We start from the raw sequence: 27,856 nt of genomic DNA, 5'->3' as shown, positions 1-27,856 counted from the left end.
ATAAAAACAGACATCTTACCACAGAATGTTTACACGTGGCTCAAAAGCACTAACCAGATGTGTAATGTCATTACTGACTAGACAAACACCAATCAGAATCACAGTACTGGTCACCAACGGCCGTAGTAACAGAGACAACAACTGTGGGGAGTGACAGAGCCTTAAGCTGTTGTGGGACTTACACGGTGGTGTCACATGGTGCAGCTACTGTGGAAAAGCTGAACAGTGCCTATGAGTCAGAAACTCAAACCCCAAGTATGTAGGGAGTTTTCATTTCCCCAAGAGAGATGAAATAAATCTACATAAAAACTAGTATGTGAGTATGTTAAAATAATGCTATTAATCAGGATAGCCCCCCAAAAATGAGAACCCAAATGAAGACTAACTGATACAATAATATACAGAAAATGATGGAATATAATTAATTCAACAGAGAAAGAAATCAGGGACAGTCACGCTGGCACATGCCTTTAATTCCAGCACTCAGAAGACAGAAGCAGGACATCTCTCTTGAGGCCAGCCTAGTCTACACCATGGAATTTTGTCTTGAACTTGCAAAAACCATTGTGATCATGTTTCTAAAGCTGAAATGGAAAACCCACAGCAATATGTAGGTGAGTGGCTGCTATGGCGAGGGAAGGGGACATGACTGCTAATAGGTACCAAGCTTCTGTAAAATATTCTAACATTACATTGCAATAACTTCACATGACTCAGGCTGAATTATATACCTCAAATGGACAAATTTCACAGTTCCTTAGTGCAATCTCAATAACGTTTTTAAAAGAAAAACAAAATGTCTATCATGCACCCACAGAGCAATCCCTTAGCTTGAAACCTGTTCTTCCTTCCATACACACGTGAACAAGAACACACTTCCATCTCTGCTTCAATTTCACTTCATTTCCATCATTTTGCATGATTTAAAAAAAAATGGATTAGTTACTTTATTTATTTGAAGACGGTCTCACTTGTAGCCCTGGCTAGAACTAACTTGATATATAGACCAGGCTGGCCTCAAATCCACCTGCCTTTGCCTCCTAAGTGCTAAGATTATTAAAGCCATGCACCACCATACCTTGCTTTAAATTAAAACTGTGTGGGGGTGGGGTGGGAATGGGAGTAGGTAATATACACGAGACTGCAGGTGCCTGTGGAGGCCAATCCCATGGAGCGGGACTTCTAGGCTGCTGTGAACCATCCAACAGGGTACTAGAAACTGAACTTGAGTCCTCTTCAAGAACAGTATGGTCTCATAATGGCTGAGCCATCTTTCTTGTTTCACTTCTAATCTTCACTCCTGGGAACTAACACACTAGGAAAAGGACACCTTAAGACCACAGTGCTGCACCAGCCTGGAAATTTTTCCAGTTCCACCTGGGAAGTTTTAATCTCAACTTTACCAAACATTGCCCACCCCTCTGAACAGAGGAACCAAAGAGAAAGGGATGAAATGGATCCTTGGGCATCAGGGATGTGTAGGCTCTGGGAACACAAAGCCAGCCTCTCCTTCCATAGGAGCAGTGGGATCCAAGGAACTCTCTGTAAGCACTACAGAGCCCACTACATACAAATTACAGGGTCAGTAATGAGGCCAGGGTCAGAGGCAGGGCCTGTAGCCTCAGTGCCCATCCAGGAGTCTTGCCTATTCCATGAACATGGGAGGTTCTGGAGCATCAGCTGTATCCGAGATCAGCAAGCAAGCACTCCCCTCTACAGGATCTGCACAGAGGGGTCTCAGTGTCAGCAACACTCCCCTCCTGGAACTGCTCTGCTGGGGACTTTGGCCAGCAGGGTCTTACCCGGGTCTTGGCCTTCAGGAACACATGACTCTCCATATCCTTGCTAGATTTACTGTGGGCCACACCAGCTTTCCTCATGGCATCCTCACTGAAATACAAAAGAAGAGATGTTTACATACACTAGCAGGTCTTCCTGCTAGACAGCTGCTGTCCCGGGGAAGCCAACCTGGCTGAATCCTGAGAGGAATGAAGGGAGAGGCACTCGGCAGAGCAGTGGCCAAAGTTAACAAGAGTAAGGGCAGGGCCAGGAGATGAGGGAGCAGGAAGGTGACACCATAAAGAAGAGAAGTCCCTGCGCATGAAGGACAAAGGGACTGTCCCAGAGATTGCTCACATCAGCACTGAGACCACTGTTAATTCAGTTACTGGGTGGCCAACCGGCCCCTATTTCTAGGCCGGAGTGACATCTGAGTAGAGTGGGACTGCAGCTCCAGATTCCTCCCCTGCAGAATGAAGAGTCCACAGCCACTGTCCATTCCCCCAAAGGCAAGAATCTGTGTGCAGCAATTCATGTTTGCCTACTAGAGCCAAAGAGAACAGCTCCAACTGCTAACGACTAAGAATGACACAAGACAGTTCACACTAATATAAAACAGCAACAAAACATCTAGAATAATTTCATACACAGATATAAAAGGATATCCTAGTAAAGGTTCTACTTCACACTGTGGACCAAACAGCTCTGAGAGTGCACACGACCACCCTCTACCTGAACACACATAGAAAGAACAAGTAGGGGATGGAGAGGTGGCTCAGTGGTTAAGAGTACTGGCTGCTCTTTCAGAGGCCCTGAGTGTGATTCTCAACACCCACATGTGCCTCACAATCACCTGTAACTCCAGTTCCCAGAAATATACCTTCTCTGACCTCTGAGGGAACTGCGTGCATATGTATACACTCATCCAAGCAAAACATTCACACACATAAAAGAAAATACATTATCTTTTAAAAAGAAAGAGCAGGCATGTATCTGTTAGAAAGAAGACTATTAACTTGCGGCCCTGAGGCCTGGAGCCTGGTTACTCTGCTCTTCTCGCAGTCTGTCTTGTCTTTGCAGCACTGGACTTGTGGGTAAACAAATCAGTAAGTTGGGGGCTCTGAGCTTTAACTCAGCCCAGTTGGTACTCAAAAGCATTCTGACCTCCAAAACACAACCCAACTGAGTCTACTTACTGAAGAACAAGTGTGTGGACTACAGCATCGTACCTTTGAAATCATGGAGAGAGCACGGGTAGGAGTATCAATGATGAGACATACCAAACATATCATGGGACGAGTGAGAAGCTCAGCAGGTAAAGCAATTGCTGCACAAACCTGATAACCTGAGTTTGATCCCCAGAACCTATAAAAGGTGGAAAGAAAGAACTGGCACCATAAACTTATCCTCTGACCCCTCACATGCATGTCATAGCACACGCATACCCTCTCTATCCCCAATAATTAATAAATTCAATTAAATGTACAACATTACATTGCTACATCCTTCATTAGCAGGCATATCTGAAGTTCTGACCTCCCCTATCTACTTCTGAAGGTCTGACTCTGACAAGATGGCAGCAGCAGGTGCCTGCTTGCAAGGCATCCGGGTGTAGAACAGCTGTGTGAAGAGAAAGGTCCCTGGAGCCACAAGAGACATGGGAGTAACAAAGTAGAATGGTACCAAGAACCAGTCCCAGGACGTGTAGGGACAGACACATGCAGGAATAGGGCCATTCTGAGGCTGCAAGGCTTCCACACTGGAAAGGAAAACATCACCTGATAGGTGATAAAATCACTGAGATGAAACAGACCTATGTTCAGAAGCATGCATAGAACCTAAATAAACTATAGGCTCACCTGCCCAAGAACAGGTTAACCTCCTGGGATTCTCGGAGTTGCAGTTCTTGAAAAATAATGACAGCTTCATGGGAAGGTACGGCGGCCTATAGGTTTCGGCCACAGAAGCCCCAACAACACAAGTCTTGGGGCCACTGAGCTGGAAGTTCCAGGGAGTATTCCTGAACAATTTCCACCTGGGTTGGTACTTAATACTTTAATAAAAGCTTGCTTTTGACCCCAATAGTGGAACTGGTTTTTCTCTGGAGAATCTCAGGATTAACACGTGCCTCACCCGTGTCCCTAGAGTCCTATCTATTCCCCTTTCCACCTTCTGGCAAGGATAGAAAAAGGACTGAGAGGTAAACAGCCACAGAAACTTAATAAAAATTTAGAGGTGCATGCCGGGCGGTGGTGGCGCACGCCTTTAATCCCAGCACTCGGGAGGCAGAGGTAGGCGGATCTCTGTGTAACAAAACCACAGAGAAACCCCGTCTCGGGAAAAAAAAAAAAAATTTAGAGGTGCAGAACACTCTCCCAATACCAGGTCCTAAGCGAGACCAGCAAGTCACAAACTTGTGGATGAGCACACAGGATGAGGGGAGCAGCATAGGAATCTGAGGGTGCAAGTCAAACATGGGCTCTGTGTCAGAAGCAGCTGTCACCTTAGGTCAAGCCAGACTCCTAAGAGAGCACTCCCAAGCAGCTACCAGTTACTTTCACAGAACTAGTCGACAAGTACAGCCTTAGCTTCCTGCAGAGGACAGACAGATCCAGGCATGGCCGACTGTGACAGCTTTGACAAAGAGATGTGCTTGGTGAGTGGCTGGCAGTGTACCAGTGACATGGGATGAACGTGCCTTTCCAGTGAGAAACTACTGAGGACTCGAAGGCTAGGAGAGGAAAAAGAAAAGGCTCTTTAGTAATGGCACATGACTGGTTGTGGCTACCACACAAAAGCGAACAGAAAACTTTACCTGCTGCTTATATAGGCCTTGGCTTACACATTCCACACACGCTGTCATCCTTAAACCTCCCTCAGGTCCCAGGTTACACTTTGAACAATTTAAACAGAGAGGAGACTATAAGTCTGGCCACTTGGGCAGATGGGGGAGTTTCACTGCAGAAGACACTGCCAGCATTCTTTCTTAAGTACATCAGTGTTTTTCTTCTCATAGTGTTTACCAAGGGTCAAAATTCTATCAGGAAACCTGGAAAAAGTACGCCTCTCCTGAAAAGAGTATAAGGAACTTAAAGGCAGATCAGGACTTAAAAGTGGTTGAGACCCTCTGCTCCCCCTTGAGCTGCCCTTTAAAGGCCCGTTCCTTTGTTGTAGGGATGGGCTAAAGGCCTGTTGTAAATCAGGGTTGTCTCCTTTTGTTTGGGAATAGAACCTAATCAGATCAATCTTGGTGAACAAACACTACCAGAAACTTTCCAGCAGCCCTAACTTCAGTTAAGGCAACGTTTTTTCTTTCCTACAGTTCCTAACAAGCCTGGTCAGATCAGGGTACTTAGCTTCCGGATTATTGGAGGCGGTGCTCCATATCATCAATTTCTTCTGCATCACCAGAGGCCAGGGGGACACTGCTGAGGGTGAGCTCTCGTCTCCCAGCAGAGTAATGTCACACATACAGACGGGTGTGGAATCAACTGTTAGAGACCCCGAGTTCAAGGAGCATCAACCCACTAGAGATAATGAAAGATAATTCTATTCTGACAAACTTGAATATACTTTGGGGGGGGAGTGTGTGACACACACCACAGCAACACACACGACAACACACACAAGGACACCACATAGACAGGATACAACCTCAACTGGAAGAAGCCAGATCTGCTGTAAGCTGTACAGAACAATACCATGCTCTGCCAATCTCACATCCCATTCACGGTGCCTGCAGTCTCTTCATATTTAGTAAAGCCAGACACAAACCATATTTTGAAATGTTTTTGCTTATTTTTAGTGAAGTAGAGTGGAAAGCAGCCAAGCACTCAGCCTTCCTCTGTGCTGCACTTTGTCCCTGACACACCTTACTCCTGCAAGTCTTTGGTGTGGCCTCATTTGGACTCTTCCTAAGGAAAAGTTCAGGTCCTCCTTTACAGTAAGACCACAGACATTGTCAGAGGCTGTGATCAGGTCTAGGCCACCCTGGAATAAACCTGGCTGCTATCCAGCTCCTTCTGATCACCCTGAATGAGGCTTTGCCATCTCTCCACCCCACCCACCGAATGTGTTCCAAGCACTTTGACACATAGAGCATCCTGTCTCCTTTGGAGCCAGGCACTAGTGCCTTTCTTGTTGCCAATCTAGCCATAGTTGCCTGGGTGTCTGGTTTAAAATGGAGCATCCTGGGGACTGATTAATCATTACAGGCCTAGATCTCCCCCTTCACAAGAGAGACTGGAAGGTACACTGACTTCCACAGCTGCCCTTGAAGCATGGTATATGTGAAAGGCACTGTCTGGCACTGCCTAAGCAGCAATGAGTGAAACATTAAGAAACCCTGCTGGGACTAGGCATCATAGCACAAGCCTTTAATCCAGTGGTTCTCAACCTGTGGGTCATGATCCCTTCAGGGGTCGAATGACCCTTTTCACATGGGTCAGCTAAGACCACCCTGTATGTCATAGATTTACATTATGATTCCTAACAATAGCAGAATCAGTTATGAAGTAGCAACGAAAATACTTTTGTGGTTGGGGTTCACCACAACATGAGGAATTGTATTAAAGGGTTGCAGCATTAGAAAGGTTGAGAACCACTGCTTTAAACCCAGCACTTGGGAGGCAGTGACAGATGGATCTGAAGCCAACCAGGTCTATATAGTTCCCCGACAGCCAGAGTTACACAGTGAGACTCTGTCCAAAAAAAAAAGAAAAAGAAAAAGAAAAAGGGCAGAGACCCTAACTGTGCAGAGATGGCTCCGTCTATTAAAGATAGTCCAACACACAGTAACATCACTGTCTTCCCAGGTGAGGTGTCAGTGAGCCCCCACAGTTCCTTCAGACAAAGCCACCTCATTTGGACTGACTTATCTTGGGTATCTTTAACAGAGACGCTCTACCAGCCAGTACAAAAGTTGTCTAACAAGCACAGACCAGTCACTCCTACTTTTCTTCATTGAATCCTCCCAACCCTTTTCCAAGCCCTGTTCTTCGGGCCCAGGCTATCTATCTATCAATCACCCAAGGACCCGCTCAGCTCTGTTAGGACTCTTTGACCCACTCTCTTCATCACTGACCACCCTAGGCAATGCCCGCTCCTTCTTTGGTTCACACTGAAGGGAAAGGGTACCCACTTTTCTGGTCTCCTGCAGATGTCTAGCATAGAAAGATTTCTTTCCCCTTTGGGTGTCAGAACTCACCATCCTGAGCTCAAAAAACAGGAGCCCCTCCCTTTAAGGTTCATTTTTTATATGTGTTTTTGTTGCTGGTGGTTTTCTGAGACAGGGTCTCGGTCTCTCTGTCTCTCTCTCTCTCTCTCTCTGACTATCATGAAGCTGGTCTTGAACTCAGAGATCCTCCTTCCTCTCCCCTTGAGTGCTGGGATTACCTGGTCTTGGGTTTTATTGTTTGCTTTGTTTTTGTTTTATTTTGTTATTGTTTTTGGTTATTTTGATTTTGAGACAGGTAGGGTTCTTGTAGCCCAGGTTGGCTTGGAACTCACTACATAGCTGAAGATGACCTTGAGGTTCTGAACTTCCTGTCTTCCTTCCCAAGTGCTAGGAATTTCTGTCCAGACTGTCTTATCTAAGTGGACTCCTGGAAAATTACCACCTGTGTATACAGTCTGTTCAGCCACCTGGAATAGAAGCACACAGTTTGCATATGAGACCCTTTACCCTGAATGTTTAATAGAGTACCAGAGACAATTGAGGAAGGGTTATATAGTATCAGGATGACAAAGGTTTTAGTAGGCTTGTCACCAGAGATAAACATTAAAGAAGGTTCTGCCACCCTTTTACCATCATCTGTCATGGAGAAAAGGAAAGGTGTCCTTTGTTCCATGCATTCAGGAGGCCCTGCCCACTGCTCCCACCTCCCTCTTCACAATGAGAGACCACTAGAGACTTATTCTTTGGAAAAGTCCCTAATGCCACACCTGCAGGCTATAGAAGGTAGGTCCCAAGAAAAAGCTGACAGAACCCAGCAGCAAGTAGCTCCAGGTTAACTGTGCTGAGACACAAGTAAGAAGACTTGGGAAGAATTACCAACAAGTATAGAAAAGCACCACCCCCACCTGCTCAAAGGCAAAAACAACTATTAACATCAGTGTGCCTCTATGCACAGTACATTATTTGTGTAGGCATAAAATGTGAACATTCCTTACTCATTTCCTCAGTTAAAGGCTGGGAGCAGAGGCAGAGGTAATACAGTGTAGGGTTACAAAGCACATCTGCAGATCATTCGTGTAACTCCTAGGGAAGCAGCATGTACAAGACAGTATGAACAGAGGCACATGCCAGAGGACAAGAGTCAAAGTTTGTTGCTACCTTTGAGAACAGTGTATGAACAGAGGGCCAATGACGTTTGCAATTTATACGCATTCTAAGTTTAAGGGGCTGGGGAGATGTCTCAGTAGGCAAAGCACTTGCTGCACAAGCATGAAGATCTGAGTGCAGAGCCCAGCCCCACACAGAAGCCAGGTACAACAGCACTCATTTATAACCACAGTGCTCCGAATGCACAGAGAGGCAGATCCTGGAGCTTTGCTGGTCTCCAGGCCGTGAGAGACCCTGACAGAGGAACATACCTGGTGTTGACCTGCAGGCTCTACACCTACACCCATGCGTGTATACACACACACACACACACACACACACACACACACACACACACACACACACACACACACTGAAGAATAATAGAGACAATGTCTCACTATATAGCGTTAGCTAGTCTGGAACTATATCTACTATGTTGACTAGACTGGGCTCAAACTCCTCTAGAGATCTTCCTGTCCCCACCTCCCAAGCACTGGGATTAAAGGTGTATATCCCATGCCCAGCCTAATACATTTATTTACTTACTTTTCTTTTTGACAGAGAAAGAGAGTGAGTGAGTGAGTGAGAGAGAGAGAGAGAGAGAGAGAGAGAGAGAGAGAGAGAGAGAGAGAAAGAGAGAGAGAGAGACTCACTTTGTAGCCTTGGATGTCCTGCAATTCACTATGTAAACCAGGCTAGTCTCAAATTTATAGACATCTGCCTGCTTCTGCCTCCTGAGTGGTGGAGGCGCATGCCTTTAATCCCAGAACTCAGGAGGCAGAGACAGGCAGATCTCCGTGAGTTTGAGGCCAACCTGGTTTACAGAGCAAGTTCCAAAAAGAAAACAATTAAATTGCCTGCTGCGGTGGTTTAAATAAGAATGGCCCTATAGATGGGTGGTGGGAGCACCAACTTTAATCCCAGCACTTGAGAGGTGGAGATAGGTTGGATCTCTGAGTTCAGGGCCAACCTGGTCTACAGAGCAAGTTCTGGCACAGCCAGGGTTACACAGAGAAACCCCGTCCTGGAAAACAAAACAAACACAAGACAAATAGAAAGTTATTTGTGGGGCAAAAATCAGATAATGAAAGCTGGGTGTGGTGGCTCATCCCTTTTTCTGATCTCAGTCTTCTGAGTAGAGGCTGAGGCCGGCAGAGTTCTCCTGGACTAGAAACTGAGATACTGTCGTTAAACAATAATCGTGAATTAGTGAGCTATGATGGCTCACACCTGTCACATAAGGCACTTGGACAGCTAAGGCAGGAAGATTAAAGCAAGCCTGAAACCTGGGTTGCAGAATGAGACCTTGTCTCCAAGAGCAGGGACAGGGGAACTAAGCTAGGTTGGGTGTGGTAGTTACACACTCTAAATATAGCATTCAGGAAGTAAAAGGCTGACAGGTCTGAGTTCCAGGTCTGTCAAGGCTGCGATAGTGAGAATTTGTCTCAGAAGGATGTAGGGGGTAGAGAAGGACTAGAGAGATGGTTCTGTTGTTAAGAGCACTTGCTGCTCTTATAGAAGACCCATGTTCTTTTCCCAGTACCCACCCAGAGATTCACAACCATAAGTAACTCCAGTTTCGGGGATCTGATGCCCTCTTCTGACCTCCATAAGTACCACAAGTGTATATGGTGCAATTCATACACACAGGCAAAACACTCATATACATAAAATGTACACATGTGTGTGAGTATATATATATATATATAAAATATGCAATCATACAATAAATAATGATTTTTAAAAAGAGAAAATGCTCATAATGTATCACAGACACAGAAAATGTTTGGGGCTAGGGAGATAGTTCAGAGGTTAAGACTCTGTACTGCTCTTCCAGAAGACCAGAATTCAATTCCTAGCACATGGAAGCTATGTTGAGTGACTTACAAACACCTGCAACTACAGCTCCTACAGATAAGACACTCTCTTCTGGCCTCCTCAGGTACTGCATGCACAACCTCCTGAAACATAATTTAAAATAAATCAAATCTTTTTTGGGGTTTTTTTGTTTGTTTGGTTTTGGTTTTTGAGACTGGGTTTCTCTGTGTAGCTTTGGTGCCGCTCCTGGAACTTGCTCTGTAGACCAGGCGGGCCTTAAACTCACAACAATCTGCCTATCTCTGCCTCCTGAGGGCTGGCATTAAAGGCGCACACCATCACCACCTGGCTAACATCTTAAAAGAAAAGACTTCTTAAGGTTAAAACTAGTTCAATAATTTGGAAATTCGCTTGCCCAGAGTATAAATTAAAATGCCTTTCTGTTCTTAAGAGAAGTACACAGTGAACATCAGTCACTGTAGAGGAAAATCTGATCATTTTCTTTCTGTGGTGTTCAGGATGGAGTCCGGGTTATGCGTGCTGGGCAATTCCCAGCTTATTCATGTTTCTAACCCTCCTGTTTCAGCTACAAGACATGAAGCTTCTCTTTTAGCAACAAACCATGCATTCTTCAGGTCAGAGAATAGAAGCTGGTAGAGACTTTGAGATAGGCAAGGCCAACATGCTCACAACCTGAGCGGTGCCTCCTAGCTGCAGCTCCAGTGCTTCGCTACCCAGAAAAGGCAAAGGCCCTGTCTTCCCTACACAGGCCTGGCTCTCATCTGGTCTTCTGTTTCCCTGGGGTCTTTCTGGTGGTACCAGGCCCCATCACTGATCACCCTCTAAAGCACTGCAGCAATTCACTGCCCCCATATCCAGGTAATCTCGCCTTCGAGGGAGGAAATGCTGAGACATCAGTTGTATGGTCACCACAGCAAACACCTGGGCTCTTAGACCTCACAAGCAGCTGAGGCACATCTGCCAAACTATAGCACTTCTTCCTTTATCAGCAAACATTTGCAAGTTCCCTAACTTTAAATTCATTCATTCATTGGTGTGTGTAGGTGCACACAAGAGACCAGAAAGTGCTGAATTCGTCAGAGCTGGAGTCACAGGTGTATTTCTACAATACTCAGCTTGCTGCATGGGTGCTGGGATCGAAACTTCCATTCTCATAATTGAACAAGAAGCACTTCCAACCATTCAGGCATCTCTCCAGCCCCAGGTTCACAAGACTAAACTAGTATATTTCAGAACTGAGCTATCTGCCTTCACATAGAAATGGGTATTTTGGCCGGGTGGTGGTGGCGCACACCTTTAATCCCAGCACTCGGGAGGCAGAGGCAGGCGGATCTCTGTGAGTTAGAGACCAGCCTGGTCTACAAGAGCTAGTTCCAGGACAGGTTCCAAAGCCACAGAGAAACCCTGTCTCGAACCCCCCCCCCCAAAAAAAGTATTTTGGACTCGAAGAGAGCAGAGACTCGCACACTTTCTCTTCACACTTCTCTCAGTTGCTCAGCCAACCTCTCCTCCTTCTCAGGAAGGCCAGTGAGAAAAATCAATGAGGACTAGCCTGTAGAACAGCCAGACTCTTGCCCTTTAAACTCTGAGCTGGTTCAAATGATATGAGCTTCTGGCATTTCCAACCTGTTGGTTTAACCTCAAAAGAACTAAGGTAGTGGTGGCGCACACCTTCAGTCCCAGCACTCAGGGAGTACATGGTCCACACAGTGAATTTCAGAACATCCAGAGTGTCATAAGGAGACTCTGACTCAAACACACACACAAACAAGAACCAAGAGCTGGAAAGACCCTTTGACCTCTAACCTGATGCCAGCCTGGGGCCCAGAACTTCTCCACTGCCACCAAGCAATCACACAACATTCTGCCACTTGGCTCCTACTTTCTTTGTGGCATTGGGGCAAGGAGCCCTATCTTTAGAGATGAGAACTCACAGCTAAAATCCCATGGCATCCTGGATGTGAGCTAAAATAAGCAGAAGGAATAGAAAGTGCAGGTGACAGAACACTGGTGGCCAGGTGTGGCTGCCTCTCAAAGGAACAAGAAATTTTTTCCTATTATCTCCACTTCTGGAAATGTTCAAAAGTCCATGGAAGAACTTATCCCCAAAAGAGTGTTAAATCATGTTTATCTTAAGCAGGTGGAGAGCTATGCATAAAGTCTATGCCTCTTGTGAATGGAAGCTGTGGGCACATAAGGGCTAGCCAGAACCAGGTTAGGCAGAAAGAACAGTCTCAGGCAGGAAAAAAACCTACAACTCAGAACTGGGCTCAGCAAAGTCTGTGTGTGTGCCTACCAGCATAACAGACATTCATTCATATTAGAAGCATATAGGTCTAGGGGAAATATACCTATGTCAATAATGGCTGAGGAGAGAGAGGCAGGGCTGAGGAGAGAGAGGCACGGATAAGGCTGCCATGGAGCCACTTTTATGAGGCCAAGGACTTGAAGTCTGTACTCCCTCATCCCACAGCCCTCTCTGGAAAAATAAGCACAGACTAATTAAGGCAGAGATGAGCCTCTGAGATACTTTATGGAGTAGTCTCTGAGAGGCGACTAAACCTTGGCTTCTACTTTCTTCCCTTCTGTTCTCTAGACTATTTTTTTTTTTTTTTTTTTTTTGGCTTACCAAACAGAACCACCTTAAATGATCTCTCATGCTCTTTTGTCATAACAGTCTTTTTCTTTTTCAAAAACTAAAAATAACATTTTACTGTGTGACATGAAAGGGGAGTGGGGGGAGAGACAGACAAATGTGGGGTGAGGAGGTTAGAGAGTAACTTTGTAGATTTGATTCTTCCTCTCTCCTTTATGTGAGTTCTAAGGATCATAACTCAAGTAGTGCCTGAATTATTCATCCCATTTTAAACAAAGACGGTCTAGTTGTATACAGGCTCATCCGTGCGCCTTTCAGAACTGCTGCCAGGGGTACTCTCAGCACCACTGCTGCTGGAACATTTCACCCACAACTCAAATTACCTTGCACCCCTCTTCTCAGAATCAATACAGAATCAAGGCTTTCTCTGCAGGGTGAATACCCGACCTGTGCCTCCCTTCTTTCCTCTGCAAGCTCACATATGCAACCACACTCACACATGTACAAGTACACACACACCAATCCAACCCTTCCTTCCTTCACAGGCTTTCTCCTAAAACCATTCCATCTAGTCCTATTGCCACTATACCTGAGAGGGGCTCAAATTTGAATATGGATTCAAATGCAAAAAGATTGCTTTTTAAAAGGTAGATGCTGTGAAAACCAGGTCCAACCAAGTATCAAGCAAGTAATACTTCCTGACACTGCTAAATATATAAACTACTCAGAGGCTGGACGTGGTAACACACGCACACATGCCTTTAATCCCAGGTGGATCTCTGTGAGTTCGAGGCCAGCCTGGTCAACAGGTTGAGTTCCAGGACAGCCAAAGATACACAGAGAAATCCTGTCTCGAAAAAAAGGAAAAAGAAAAAAAAAAAAAAACTATTCAGAACAATGTGCTAAAGGCCGTGTGCCAAGAGTGTAACTCCATTCTGACACCCACAGTCCTGAAAGTAAAGTGACAACATCCACCTCAGGTTCCCAGTACCCACACAGAAGTTTACAATCACTTCCATAGGCACTGAGTGCACATGGTGCACATATACACATACAGACAAAGCACTCATACACATAAAATAAGAGTAAAAGTAAAATTTTTTAAAGTGGAACAGAAGTTCACACATGGTGGTAGAAACCTTTAGGTCCAGCATTCAGTAGACTGAAGCTAGAGTATTTTAAATTCAAAACCAGTCTGGGCTACAGAGTTAAAACTCTGTCTCAAAAAGAAAGAGAAAGAGAGAGAGAGATTTAGGGATGCAGATTGATTTCTGGGTCGCACGCTTGCTAGCACACTCAAGGCCCTGGGTTCAATTCCCAGCATGCCACTCCTATACTCATGAGGTGAAGGCAGTAGGTTCAGAAGTTCTTGGTCATCCTGTCAAAGTGAGTGTTTTGAAAACAAATCATAAATAAATCTTCTTTAAAGCAGAGAAACATGTTCCTACGAGAGGTATGCGCAAAAGTCAAGTGATTTAAAGGGAGAAAAGAGAAACTAGTTGATAGTTGAAGTGAGCCTCTCACTGGGAAACAGAAAGCTCAACCCCTCTGGCTCTCTAGCACCAGGACTCCAGTTGCTCATCTATGAAACACCTAAAAAGGAGTTTACTCCCCTAGTCATCATCTGTGTAGCTCGGGCTAGCCTTGAAGTGCTGGAATTGCAAGCAGGAGCTGGAATCACAAACACACATTTCTCAAGAGGTGTGATGAAACCCACTCCACCACGGGAAGATCCTGATCGATAGACCTGAACTACTTGTCAGGATCTAGTTGTTTGTTTGTTTCTTTGTTTGTTTGTTAAAAAAAAAGATCCACGTGGTAGTGGCAGCAGTGGAGTTCAAGGCCAGCCTGGTCTACAGAATTCCAGAACAACCAGGGCTACACAGAGAAACTCTGTTTCGAAAAACCAAAACAACAGTACCAAAAACAAACAAACAAGAAACTCACAGGCTGGAGAAATGGCTCAGTTGTTTAGAGCTCCTGTACTTACCAAAGACCCGGGTTCATTTCTAGCACCCACATAGCGCTTAACAACTATCTGTAATTCTAATTCCAGGAGATCTAGTACCCTCCCTTCTGGCTTTTGAGGGCACCAGGTACATACTCAATGCACTTACATACATGCAAACAAACACTCAAACACATCAAATAATTTTTTAAATCAATGTGTTAATGAGAAAGGGGGGACTGGAGACATGACTCAGCAGTTATGAGCACTGGCTGCTCTTCCAAAGGACCTGGGTGGATTCCCAACAGTCACATGATGGCTCACAACTATATGTAACTCCACCTCCAAGGAATCTGCCTCCTTCTACTGGTCTCCACAAGCATCAGGAGCACCAGTGATCAAAAGTTACACGTCATCAGCCAGTGGTGGAGCACACCTTTAATCCCAGCACTCAGGAGGCAGAGGCAGGAGGATCTCCGAGTTCAAGACCACCCTGGTCCACAGAGTGAGTTCCAGTACAGCCAGGGTTACACAAAGAAACCCTGTCTTGAAAACAAACAAACAAACAAACAAATAAATAAATAAATAAGGCTACTTTAGAAACTGGAGAGATGACTTAGAAGTTAAGAGAACCTATTACTCTCCAAAGGCTCTAGATCTGATTCCTACCACCTATATCCAGTAGCTCACAACCATCTCTAACTCCAGTTCCAGGGGCACCTAGCCTCCAAGGGCACCTGTATTCACATGCATACACACACACACACACACACACACACACACAATTAAAAACAAAAATAATCTTAAAAATAAAAAAGTGCTGGGCAGTAGTGGCACACGCTTTTAATCAAGAGGCAGAGGCAGGTGGATCCCTGTGAGTTCAAGGCCAGCCTGGTCTACAAAGGGAGTTCCAGCACAGGCTCCAAAACTACAGAGAAACCCTGTACCGAAAAACTTAAATGAATGAATGAATGAATGAATGAATGAACGAACAAACAAACAAATAAAGGAAGCTCCATTCCATGATGCAGTAGTGAGCATCCTCATTCCCCCAGGGTATGAACACCCTGGAATTGTGTCTTGGTGAGTAAGGAAATGAACGATTTAAGATTACCAGAATAGAGTATTGCTAGTTGGTTCATCCTCTTTTCAGTATCCCAAGCTGATTTAGTTGGCTGACCAGCATCTTCATGTGTTACTTCTGTCTTTACTCAAGCTATCACCCAACAGTGAGCCCCAGCACCACATCTCAACAGGCCCACAAAGTGCTCACGAAATCTGTGTCAGACACACTCCAGAATCCTGTGCATTCTAATGCTAATTCCAAAAGCATTCCTGCTCTTCCTGCCCAATAGAGTTAAGACTCTTGGAAACAAATCTTCAAACTATCCCACACAAACTGCCTTGTCTTCACTGACTTTCAGGGACAAGGGACAGGACAGGAGGCCCACTGTCTTGGAGGAAGAGCTGCCCAGCTCAGCCACAGGAAGGATGGATGGGTCTTTCAGGCAGAACAAATGAGGCACACAGCAGTCAAGGAAAGAGTTGGGTTCATCTGAGGATCCACAGGCAACCTGGTTGGATGTAGTGTAGAATGAGGGAGGGTAAGGCAGGCAGGTGCAGGCCCTGGAGGAAGGACAGACACTCAAGAGTTGAGTCTATAGGCAATGGGTAGCCACTAAACACATTCTGGGTATCAGAATAGCTGAGGAGAAAAGGTAGAGTTAAAAAAAAAAAAAAGGCTGGGCGGTGGTGGCGCACGCCTTTAATCCCAGCACTCGGGAGGCAGAGGCAGGCAGATCTCTGTGAGTTCGAGACCAGCCTGGTCTACAGAGCTAGTTCCAGGACAGGCTCCAAAGCCACAGAGAAACGCTGTCTCGAAAAACCAAAAAAAAAAAAAAATAGGACATGGGGGGGGTCTTTGAACTGTGCTGCTTTCTTTTGTGATCTTAACTGTCCACTTGAAGTTTGGAAAGTTCACTGCAATTCCTTAAATTCCCTTGGGTATCTAACTGAAACTATTAGCCTAAGGGATGTTTTAAGGCCATGGCTTCACCCCAGCCAGTGACTGCAGCAGGCAGATAACGTACTCAGTCCACAACCTCAGGATGGTCAGCATCATCTTCAACAAGCCACAGCCTTGGTCACCATCAGGCAACAGCTGAAAGATCTCTGATCAGAAAATTAATATGTCAGCCTTAGTAGGTTAATGGTAGGGCTCAGTCTGTGGCAGGAGGTCAAAGATCATCAGGAAGTTAGGTGTGGTAACTATAATCCCAACACTAGCAAGGTAGAGAAAGGAGAAGCTGGAATTCAAGGCTAGTCTGGGCTGTGTGAGACTCTCAAACTGCCTCCTTAAAGGAAAATAAGGCATTAGGGGTTCATCCTCTACTCTCTAAGGGTCTATGGAGAATTCCTAACATTATAAATTGGAGACTCAGTAATGGCAAGCTCCTCTCCTAAGGCTTCCACTGCACTTGGCTGGGATTAATTTTTAGCATCCCCTTATCCAGTTTCATGAAATGGACACAACCTTACTCTCCCAGATATTAAAATGTGATTTGCCTTTAACATCACAGAATGGTCCAATCAACATCTGTCTGTAATATGAAGAGGAACAACTACAACAGCAGTGAGCTCCTCTCTAGGCCTGCCTTCACTTTACACCCTGGAGCAAGTGCACCCAGCTCTGAGCACGGTGGCTGGCCCAGACCTACACTGTCGGCATCTCCAGACCAGGTCAAATTACCCAGCCTACCCAGTGATACCCTATCTTGAAACCAAACCAGAAAAAAGAAAAAAGAAGTCAACTCAACACAGATGGGTGTGGCACAATCAGCTCAAGGCCAACCTCTGGTACTTCAACAACAGGTAACAACAGCCTCAGCTGTTTTGTTTGTTTGGTTTTTCAAGACAGTTTCTTTGTGCAACCCTGGCTGTCCTAGAACTTAACTTACTCTGTTGACCAGACTAGCCTCAAACTCAGAGATCTGCCTGCCTCTGTCTCCCTAGGGCTGGCAGTGCTGGAATTAAAGACGTGTGCCACCATAAACAATGACACTTTGGTGGAGAGGAGAGAGAGAGAACACCAAAGACATTTTGCCAGGACACTAATACATGCCTTTCCCCAGCTAAGCTACTCCTTCCTGCATCTGTTTAGAAATGTACTAAAAAGTACCACAGATAAAAGCGTCAAAAGTAAGATGACAGACCCAAAATTCAGTCAGCAGGGGAAATTTTCCCTTGACATAAAGTTAATGGTCATTTTGCATATATTCTATCAGTTTTTATGTTCTCAATAACAGTGCTCAGTTTATTAAAGTTCTTACCTTATGGGGGAGGGACAGTATAGCAGGGAAATTAAGAACAGGGAGCAGGCTAGGGAGATGGCTCAGTGAGTAAGGGCTTGGGGGAAGGCATGAGGGCCTGAGCTTGAGATATAGCAACCTATGTACGAAGCTGGATGCACAAACCTGTAACTCCAGAGCTGGGAAGGGAGAAAGAGGAGGGTCCTTGGGGCTTGCTGCTAACCTGTCTAGCTGAGTCAGTAAGTGAGAGACACTGAGAACAGTATCAATTTCTAGCTTACACATCCATACAAAAACCTGAGACGTAACTGATGAAGCCCTTGCATTCACTCACTGCTTATGCGTTTGCTGTGAACCTGCCTGATGTTAGTTATGGACAGTCAGGACAGATGCATACTTGTTTTCTAAGGGCCTGAAGACCAGGGACATGCAACATGAATCCCTCAAGGAAGCTCCACAAAACCCTGCTCAGGAGGATCTAAGAAGAGTTTCTCCTGTGGTTCTGCAGGAAGTATGGGTGCTTCATTAAGAGTCAGTAAGAACCAGCCAATCATTTCCTACCTACTTTCCTCCTTTGGATTTCTTTAGATGTCACTGCCTCAAACTTCCTGGGCTTAGGGACACCACCTTCATCAACCCAAGCCAGAGTATCTCTAATCACTGTGAGGTCACTGCCAAGAGTTTTCTGCTCAGTCAGTCCCCAGACCCTACAAAGTTCGCACAAAATCTCTTCAGTGTCCCTCCAAGCATCCTTGTGAGACAAACTAGACCAATATCATTTCACAGTTGAAAGACTTGATTTGAAAAGTCAAGCAGTGCCAAGGTCACAAAAGCAATAAGTAGAGGTGGGGCAGGTTCCAGCTTCACAATACAGAACACAACGGTCACTGTAACAGGAGAGGTTGACCAGGTGGCCCCAGAAAAACACTGCCTCCCGTACTCTTCATGCTGCAGAGCTCTGGATTGCCCTGGAAATTAAAAGGGGCTGAGTTAGACCTACCAAAAGGTGACCCACTGTAGATGAGGGGACAGGAACCGATCCTAAACATCTGACACCAGAGCAGACATGGAAAGGAAGAAAAGCAGCTCATGACAACAGTGGAGTCCATCTTTAGTCACATTTTCTCAACACCCTAAATACTTAGTAACAGTTGTTTTACAAAGAGACAGTGGCTAGAGGCGCAGATTTGTAGCCCAGTATATGCTGAGCACAGCCAAGACCCTGGGCTCAATCTCCAGCAAGTAAAAACAAAGAAACAAACTTTGAATGTTAAAGTGGAAAAACCAAAGAAGCTGGACCACAGGGTGAGCTACAAAAACAAACAAACAAACAAAAACACAAAAACCAGAGCACAGGACAGTGGACTGCCTAATGACAGCATTGGGCCATCACTGCCCTCATTTGTGCAATCTAGGAAAGGCAGACCAGTGAAAGGCTAAGACTAGATCTCCAGTTACAACTGTCAAACTTGTGTTTTCCTCAGTGGAAGATGTTTGTTCTCTACTAAAAGTTTCCAGAAAGTTTCCCAGTGTTTAGGTAGCTACACACTCCCCAAGCACTGACAACTGAACCAGGGTTCCCTGGGGAGTACGGAAACAACCTCCTACTGGGCTACTCCCTACAACTTTTGATGTGCTCACCCAAATGTGTAGGCAAATGTTGCTCCTCCACAAAGTACAGGCCCTAGGTTTTCATTATTCTTCATCTATTATAAATCACTAGGATTTGAAGCACTTCCCAAAATGGCCAAATTTAAACAACACCATAAACACTGGAGGAAGTCAGAACAAAAGGTGTGTATATTAGCCCAATACAAATCCTCTCAAATTCTATGAACACAAGAAATTGAGTCACCACCAAAGTAAACCCTGGAGAGAAAAGAAGCAAACCCAGGAAGTGAGAGCACCCACGAGTTCACTTAGTTTTTTGTCAATCATGTGGGAAGAGTGGAACATCAACTAAAAAATGCTCCCATCAAATTGGCCTGTAAGCCTGTGGAGGAATTTTGTTGATTAATGATTGATACGGGAGGGCCCAGCCCACTGTGGCAGTGCCCCCACTGGGTAGGTGCTCCTGGGTTGTAAAGAGAAGCAAACTAAACGAGCCACGGAGAAGAACGAGCAGCACTCCTCCAGTCTCTGCTTCATTCAGTTCCTGCCTCCAGAGACCTGCTCTGAACATGCATATGTTTTGTTTTGTTTTGTTTTGAGACAAAGTCTCTACATAGCCCTGGCTGTCCAGGGACTCTGTAGTCCAGTCTGGCCTCAAACTCACAGAGCTCTGCCTGTCTCTGCCTCCCAAGTACTGGGATTAAAGGCGGATGCCACTATAGCTCTTCAATTTCTACTTACTTTTTACACGTCCAAAGGTTTTGCCTGCAGGTAAGGAGATGCACCAGTTTAAGCCTGGTGCCTGCTCAAGAAGAGGCTTTGGAGCCAGGCGATGGTGGCGCACGCCTTTAATCCCAGCACTCGGGAGGCAGAGTCAGTCGGATCTCTGTGAGTTCCAGCCTGGTCTACAGACCTAGTTCCAGGACAGGCTCCACAGCCACAGAGAAACCTTGTCTCGAAAAACCAAAAAAAAAAAAAAAAGAAGAAGAAGAAGAGGCTTTGGAGTCCTTGGAATTGGAGTTATGGATGGCTATGAGCCACCATGCAGGTGCCTGAAATCTAACCCTGGGGCCTTTGCCAGAGTAACAAGTGGTCTTAATCACTGACTGAGTCATCTCTCTAGCCCCTCCTGCCCTAGATGAGTTCCTGCTTTGGCTTTTCTAGATGGTGGGGATAAAGCGTAACATGAAATAAACCCTTTCCTCCCCAAGTTGCTTTTTAGTCATGGTGTTTTTCACAGCAATAGCAAGCAAACCAAGACACCTGCTCGTTCTTAAAAAGCAACTTTGATGTGCTCACCCAAATGTGGTAGGCAAATGCTGACCAGTTCATGTGACTATCCTTCATCATACCCCAAAAGGGACTTACAGATGTGATTAAGGATACAGACCATAACATCATGTAGCATTATTCTAAACTGACCTGTGAAATGCAGAGAATGCTCTCCAAGTTGGACTTGGAGAGTCAGAAAAACCAGCCACAAATAGGCCACAAAGAAAGCACAAGGAACAGTCTCCAGGAACAAACACTGACCCCTGGCAAGTGGCCAGGAAGGAAAGAGGATACCTCGGTTTTACAAGTGTTAAGCAGTAAAATTTGGCCAGCAATTATTTTTTGTTTGTTTGTTTTTTGGTTTTTGGATTTTCGAGGCAGGGTTTCTCTGTAGCTTTGGAGCCTGTCCTGGAACTAGTTGTTGTAGACCTGGCTGGCCTCAAACTCACAGAGATCCGCCTGCCTCTGCTTCCCGAGTGCTGGTGCCACCACTGCCCAGCATGCCCAGCAATTTGAATGGGATTGGAAGTAGGTTCTTCCTCCAACGGGTCCATCAAAAAGTGTTTATTAGCTGGGCGGTGGTGCACACCTTTAATTCCACACTCAGGAGGCAGAGGCAGGCGGAGGCAGAGGCAGGCGGATCTTTGTGAGTTCAAGGCCTGGTGTACACAGAGCTAATTCCAGGACAGCCAGGGCTACACAGAGAAACCCTGTTGCAAAAATCTGAAAGAGTGTATATTGCCAACATCTTGATTTCAGCCTTAAAAAAAAACACTCACCAAATCTTACCTGAGCCTCTCCTCTGACATAAAGAAATGATCAGATATAATTGGTTACTACAGCAAAATAAAATAATACATAAACAGCAATATCTTACAAAGGTAGAGGGCACCTCGGTTCCCACAAGGAAGTTGCATTATGACATATCCATATGCTTTAGTCTTTCCCCAGACCTCAGACACTTCTACAGCCCACTGTCTGTGGTGACAACTCACTACTACAGAGCTACCTGGTTTTCCCCCAAAGAATCTTTGCCCTGGGGCTCAGATCATTTCTAAGACTTCATTCCTAAGATTTCATGTAACTATAACTCAAGTGCACCAATAAAGCACTTGTGGGCTGGAGCCTTGGCTCGGGTTAGTACACTCAGTGGCAGCTCTTGCAGAAAATCCAGGTTTAATTCCCAGCACTCATAAAGCAGCTCATAAGAACCCCTGTAACTCCAGGCCCGGGGGACCCATACCCTGACCTTAGAGGGCACCAGTCATACACAGTACACTTATATACAGGCAAGCAAAACACTCAATACATATAAAATAAAAAACCAAAACACTTGTTTGCTGAACTGTCTGCAAACTGTCCGAGGGTTATTCTGTGGTGGTACCAAGCCTGATAGAGTACCCAATCCTTCCGATGTACTGATGCTTCCCTGCATTTAGCCCAGCCTCCTTCTTTCCACACTGCTTCAGCCCACCCCCTCCAACCAGTAAGTTACCAATGTGTCCACACATTCCCCTTTCTCTGGAATGTGTCTTCCTCTTTCAATTTCCATCATCTAATGTGGGCCTTTATAATCCCTGCCAACTATGTCTTCTACAACAACTCGTGAAACCATATGATTAATTCATCTCCAGGGACTCAGGGACCTTCCCAAGAGTAATGCTGGACCACCTCAAGGCAGACCACACGTCAAACAGATACAGGTTATTTGCCCAGCATCCCCATCACTAACCATGCCAGCATCTGCTCCATCTCCTTGACTATTTTGCTCCCAAGACAGAGAACCTACTATACCTACTACAGTCCTTCATGATGGCTTCTCAGTCATATGCGGGGAATGGTGGCCTGTCACCCTCCTACTTTTCTTTCTAGAACTCAATCTGTCACCTACTCAAGCAGGCGGCTCCAGTCCTACCCATCTCACACTTTAGTGCCCACAACGTGATTGAGCATTGACACTATCTGTTCCTTTACCGGCAGCACCAACCCTCAGGGAAAAGGCCGTGCCATAAGCAATTTTCTAAACACTTCCGGAAGCTCAATAAAATGGCTAGGTGAGACAAGCACTCAGCAATGCTCCCTGAGCAGAGGGCACCCCAACCCTTCATTCCCTAATCCACAGCTGCTTCCTTCCAGCGTTCGGCCAACTTTACACACCTTGTGGAAGAGAAGGGAACACTATTCTCTGTCCCCACTGCCCGCGGTCCAAACACCTACTAAACTTCCAATAATCTCTCGATCTTGTCTTCCACCTACCCTCCTCCAACTCACTGATGTGGTTTTCTTTTTATTATTTTTTTTTGTAATAAGCTGCTCGGCACCCCTGGTAAATCTGGAGCTGCCTCTTTCTTTTTCTGTATTCCGTGAGAATCTAAGCAGAGGAAAAATTGCACTCAAGCACACAAATGACGAGGCGGCTCACGACGATGACTCACTAGCCAGGGTTGCTGGGTTTGCAGAGTCTGACCCCAGAAAAACTAGCCAGCAGTCCCTGCCGCCCCACACAGGCCAGGGAGACGGCAGAAGGATCCGCACGTTCCCGGCGCCCAGCGGATCCCGCGGGTTCCCGCCAGGGTCTCCGGGGGTGGGGGGTGTCCAGCCCGGCCTCACCCTCCCCGCGGCTAAGGTCCGACCACCCGGTCCTCGCCCCCGGCCACACTCACATTTGGCTGACCAGCTTCTGCCGAAAGGCGGCGCTACGCCAGTCGGTCTCCTGCCCCGAAACGTCCATGCCCGTAGCCCGTGCCCCTCGCCCCCACAACCGCCACCGCCGCCGCCTCTAACACAGCGCCAGGCCCGAACGCGGAAGCCGAGCGATCCCGCTGCCGGGCTACGCCGGAAGTACAGAGAGGTTGTCGGAAATGGAGTCTGGCTCCTTGTACGCATGCGCGTGCGCGCATACACACGGTCTATAGGGTATCTACCTATATTTTGTTGTCAATGTTGAGGGCGGCTAATTTTACTGTTGAAATAATTGCTAATGGATAATACACTTTTTTTCCAAACAACGTTATAGTATTGGCATTTTAATATCTAATTTAACGTAATGTACATTCTACAGCTATCAAGATAAAACTAGTATTGTCACCACCAAAAAACAATGTCAGATTTAAGATCTCTGCCCATTGAATCAGTAAGCTTAATATTTAAAAAAAAAAAAAGCAAAAGCCAATGTCTATCAATGCTTTTTCTGTAGTTCATATTCCTTACTTCTTAGTGGTTCATACCTTAGTACATTTTTGAGTATTTGACCTGGTGTTTAAGGGTTGCTGTGCTTGTGTGTCTTGAGTTCACCTTTCAATGTTTACATGACTTAAGTTTAGAGTAGCGATAATAAGGTAACTAACCGATTTTGTGAATCTTCTTATTGGCTAACTCTTACATATTAATTTAACCCATTTCTATTCATCTGTGTATCATCACATGGCTGTGGCTTACTGGGTAAAGTTTCCAGCATCTGTCTCTGGCAGGGCTACATGGCTTCTCCTGACTCCATCTCCTTTTTTCCCAGCATTCAGCTTAGTTTTCCCAGCCTAGCTTTTTTCCCCTATAGCTCTGCTATAGGCCCAAAGCAGTTCCTTTATTTATCAATGGTAATCACAGCATACAGAGGGAAATCCTACATCACCTCCCCTTTTCTGTTTAAATTAAAAAGGTTTTAACTTTAACATAGTAAAAATCACCTAGGACAAACTTCTGGTACACCAGTGAGGGAATGATATTGACTGGGCTAGCTTCAGGGCATGCTGGTGGAGTCTATTGAAGTGGGAAGACCGCCTTTACTGTGGCCCCACAATTCTGTGAGCTATGATCTAGGGCTGAAGAGAAGGGAGAGAGCAAGCTAAGCACCAACATTCACTGTTTTCTGTTTCCTGACTGCAGAAAAACACCACTGCCTCATGCTTGGTCACCATGGCTCTCTCTCCACTGCAGAGAGTATCACCATGGTTCTCTCTCCAAGGCAGAGGGGATCACCTTTGAGTCAAAATAAATTCCTTTCCCCTTATATAGCTTTTGTTAGGCTATTTGTATCATAGTAACTGAAAAACTAAAACAAACCATATATATCATTTTGGTGACTGTGAAGTTACTTTTTTTGAGACAAGGTTTCTCTATGTATCCCTGGCTGTTCTGGAGCTCATTCTGCAGACCAGGCTGGCCTCAAACTCAGAGATCCACCTGCCTCTGCCTCTCCAGTGCTGGGATTAAAGGCATGTGCCACTACTACCCAGCTCACAGCTCACTCTGCTATTTTCAGTCAGTAATATTTAGATTACTTGTGAAATCTTTTTTTTGTCTATATCTACTTCTTATACTAATTAAACTAGTATTTCTTTATTGCATATGAGATTACTTATACATCAGAAAAGGAACCTGCTGATCTGGGTGTACTGATATATAGCTGTAATCCCAGTATTCAGGATGAAGACAGGCCAGCCAGCCTCAGCTACGTAGCAAGTGGTGGCCAGCTTGTTCTACATGAGACTTTGTCTCAAAAAAAAAAAAAAAAAAAAAAAAAAAAAAAAAAAAAAAAAAAGCCAGTCATGGTGGCACATGGTTTTGACCCCAGCATCCAGGAAACAGAGGCACATGGATCTCTATAATCTCTACGTAGCCTGTCCAGGACAACAAGTAAATGGCAAAATTTTGTCTCAAAATATTAAAAAACAAGAAAAAGGGGAGTCTATTTGTATTACTACCATGGTTCCCGAAATTTGTATGATAGATAGATAGATAGGTGTTTAAAAAAATTTTTTTGAGTGATTGGAGAGATGGCTCAGTAGTTAAGAGCACATCTTGCTCTTGCAGAGGATCCAGGTTTAGTTCCAAGCACCCACATATGGGGACTCACAGCAGTCAGTAACCCAAGTCCCAGATGATCTGACACCCTCTTCTGACCTTCATAGGCATCAGGCATCAGGCATGCACATGGTACACAGACATACCTGCAAGCAAAACACACATACACTTAAAAAAAATTATTGAAAGTCAGAGTCTCTGTTAAAGTCCACGGCTCATGCTGCCACCAAAGGCCTCAGGGTGGGTCTGGGCCGCCACCCATGGCCATAATGATGTCCAGACCTGAGCTGCTGCCAAGGGCCATGTATGGGTCTGTGGTCCTGTAGCAGCCAGGGTCTTTGTTGATATTCATGGCTTCAGTTGCCACTGAAGTCCATGTGGATGCCCAGTGTCAGGTCAGCCATCTGAGTCCATGTTGGCATATGAGGGCAATGCTACCCTGGAGCCACGCTGATCTGAGTGACCTGTGCTACCACCCAGGGCCATGGTGACATCTAGACCTGAGCTGCAGCTGAAGGTAATGTCTGGGTCCTTGGTCCTGGTGTAGCTGGATTCTGTGTTGATGTCTGTGGCCCAAGTTACCACAGCAGCCATAGGAACCATGCATGGTGAAATCCAAGGGCCGTGCCCTTCACTGGCCCTGCCCCTCACTGGGCACTGTAGCAAGAGAGCTGCCCCCGTCATGGGAGAGTAGGATCCCCTGCACTCGGAAGGGTTGGCCCCACTCCTTACCGCGGACCTGGGAGAGCGGGCTCTGCCATTCACCTGAGACCTGCAGCCCCAGCAGCCAAGACTGACCGGCTCAACTACAACCCAGGCACACATGCAGGGCCTTGGGTCTGCCTACCCTAATATCTACCAATCTGTGACTTGCTGGAGCTTGTGAAGGGACGGGTCCTGCTGAATAATACACGCAGTACATCCATGACTCGGGCAGCCACAGAATATCCAAGAGGAGTCTCGGCGAAGGTCCAGTGATGATGGTGTACCAGAAACCAAAGGCCTTGAACCAGACCGATGACTCGCTGAAACAAACATTTGTAAGTAAAGCCGACAGGACAAGGAGTACACTGTGTGACACATCATGGCTCCCAATGTCACTAAACTAATAAAGAGGAGCTGGAGAAGCAGAAAAGACAAAGAGAAAAGTGTTTTGTTTGCTTGGTTTAATTTGGTCTGGTTTAGTTTTGGTTTAGTTTTTTTTTTTTTTAATTTTCTTTTCAGGGGAGCCACTGCAAGGGTGAAGGGAAGATATGGAGGAACTGGGAAATGAGTGGAATTGGGGTGCATTATGGGAAGTTCCCAAGGAATCAATAAAGAAGTTATGTTATAAAACATATATAAGTGTGAGGATGATAAGAAGGCAAGAGTGATCAAGGGGAGGAACAAAAGTGGAAGGGAATTTTGTCTGGCCTCTGTGTCTTTAGGCTACATTTCAAATCAGTTAGGTTGGACGGATGGTGGCACACACCTTTAATCCCAGCACTTGGAAGGCAGAGACAGGCAAACTCTGAGTGCGAGACCAGCCTGGTGTACAGAGCAAGTTCCAGGACAGGCTCCGAAGCTTCACAGAGAAACCCTATCTTGAAAAACAAAACAAAAAAAAAGTATAAACCTAACAGACAACTTACTTATTTGGGGCTCTGAAGTTAAGAGTACTGGCTGCTCTTCCAGAGCTCCTGAGTTCAATTTCCAGCAACATGGAGGATCACAACCATCTGTAATGAGATCTGGTGCCCTCTTCTGGCATGCAGGCATATATGCAGGTAGAACATTGCATGCATAATAAGTTTTAAGAAAAAAAAGAAAGAAAAGAAAAAAAATCAAACCTGTTAGAATTTGTTGGTGCGGAAATGGCATTGTCCAAGAAGGGCACAAATCCCATTCTAGCAGCAAGCTGGATCTGTTCTTTTTCTTTTCTTTTCTGGTTTTGATTTAACTAATTTATTTTTATTTCATGTGCATTGGTGCTTGGCCTGCATGTATATCTGTGTGAAGGTGTCAGATCTTAAAGTTACAGTTGTGAGCTGCCATGTGGGTTCTGGGAACAGAACCGGGTCCTTTGGAAGAGCAGTCAGTGCTCTTAACCACTGAGCCATCTCTCCTGCCCCTGGATCCAGTCCTTTTGAACCTTGGAGTACTGCAACAGGCACATGTCCAGCTGAGTCCTGAAGGATGAGAAGCTGATGTGAGCTGTGACATAGAGACATCTTGAAATTTGTGGGCAGCCGGGTGATGGTGGCGCATGCCTTTAATCCCAGCACTTGGGAGGCAGAGGCAGGCGGATCTCTGTGAGTTCGAGACCAGCCTGGTCTACAGAGCTAGTTCCAGGACAGGCTCCAAAGTCACAGAGAAACCCTGTCTCGAAAAACCAAAAA

The 27,856-nt window shown here is 45.6% G+C and overlaps 1 protein-coding gene across 14 annotated transcripts in view; it reads right to left on the bottom strand.

Moving 5' to 3' along the window:
- Positions 1 to 23,501, bottom strand: part of Med15 (mediator complex subunit 15) — a 63,485-nt gene extending 39,984 nt beyond the window's left edge. For 12 of the 14 annotated variants that reach the window (XM_050122917.1, XM_050122929.1, XM_050122915.1 and 9 more), the window contains exons 1-2: positions 23,342 to 23,501; positions 1,803 to 1,890 (exon numbers count right to left, since the gene is read on the bottom strand). In XM_050122917.1, the coding sequence (XP_049978874.1) occupies positions 1,803 to 1,890; positions 23,342 to 23,409 (156 nt within the window). In that variant the 5' untranslated portion in view covers positions 23,410 to 23,501. The remainder of the gene's footprint in view (positions 1 to 1,802; positions 1,891 to 23,341) is intronic. The other 2 variants (XM_050122924.1, XM_050122927.1) reach the window with 1 other exon arrangement.
- Between the last annotated feature and the right edge of the window lie 4,355 nt (positions 23,502 to 27,856).

The sequence above is a fragment of the Alexandromys fortis genome, unplaced genomic scaffold (assembly GCF_014885135.2).
Source record: "Alexandromys fortis isolate MF-2015 unplaced genomic scaffold, M_Fortis_MF-2015_v1.1 scaffold_219, whole genome shotgun sequence".
Taxonomy (NCBI): Eukaryota; Metazoa; Chordata; class Mammalia; order Rodentia; family Cricetidae; genus Alexandromys; species Alexandromys fortis.
Note: the sequence above shows the minus strand (reverse complement) of the source record. Positions and strands in the feature narration are given on the sequence as shown.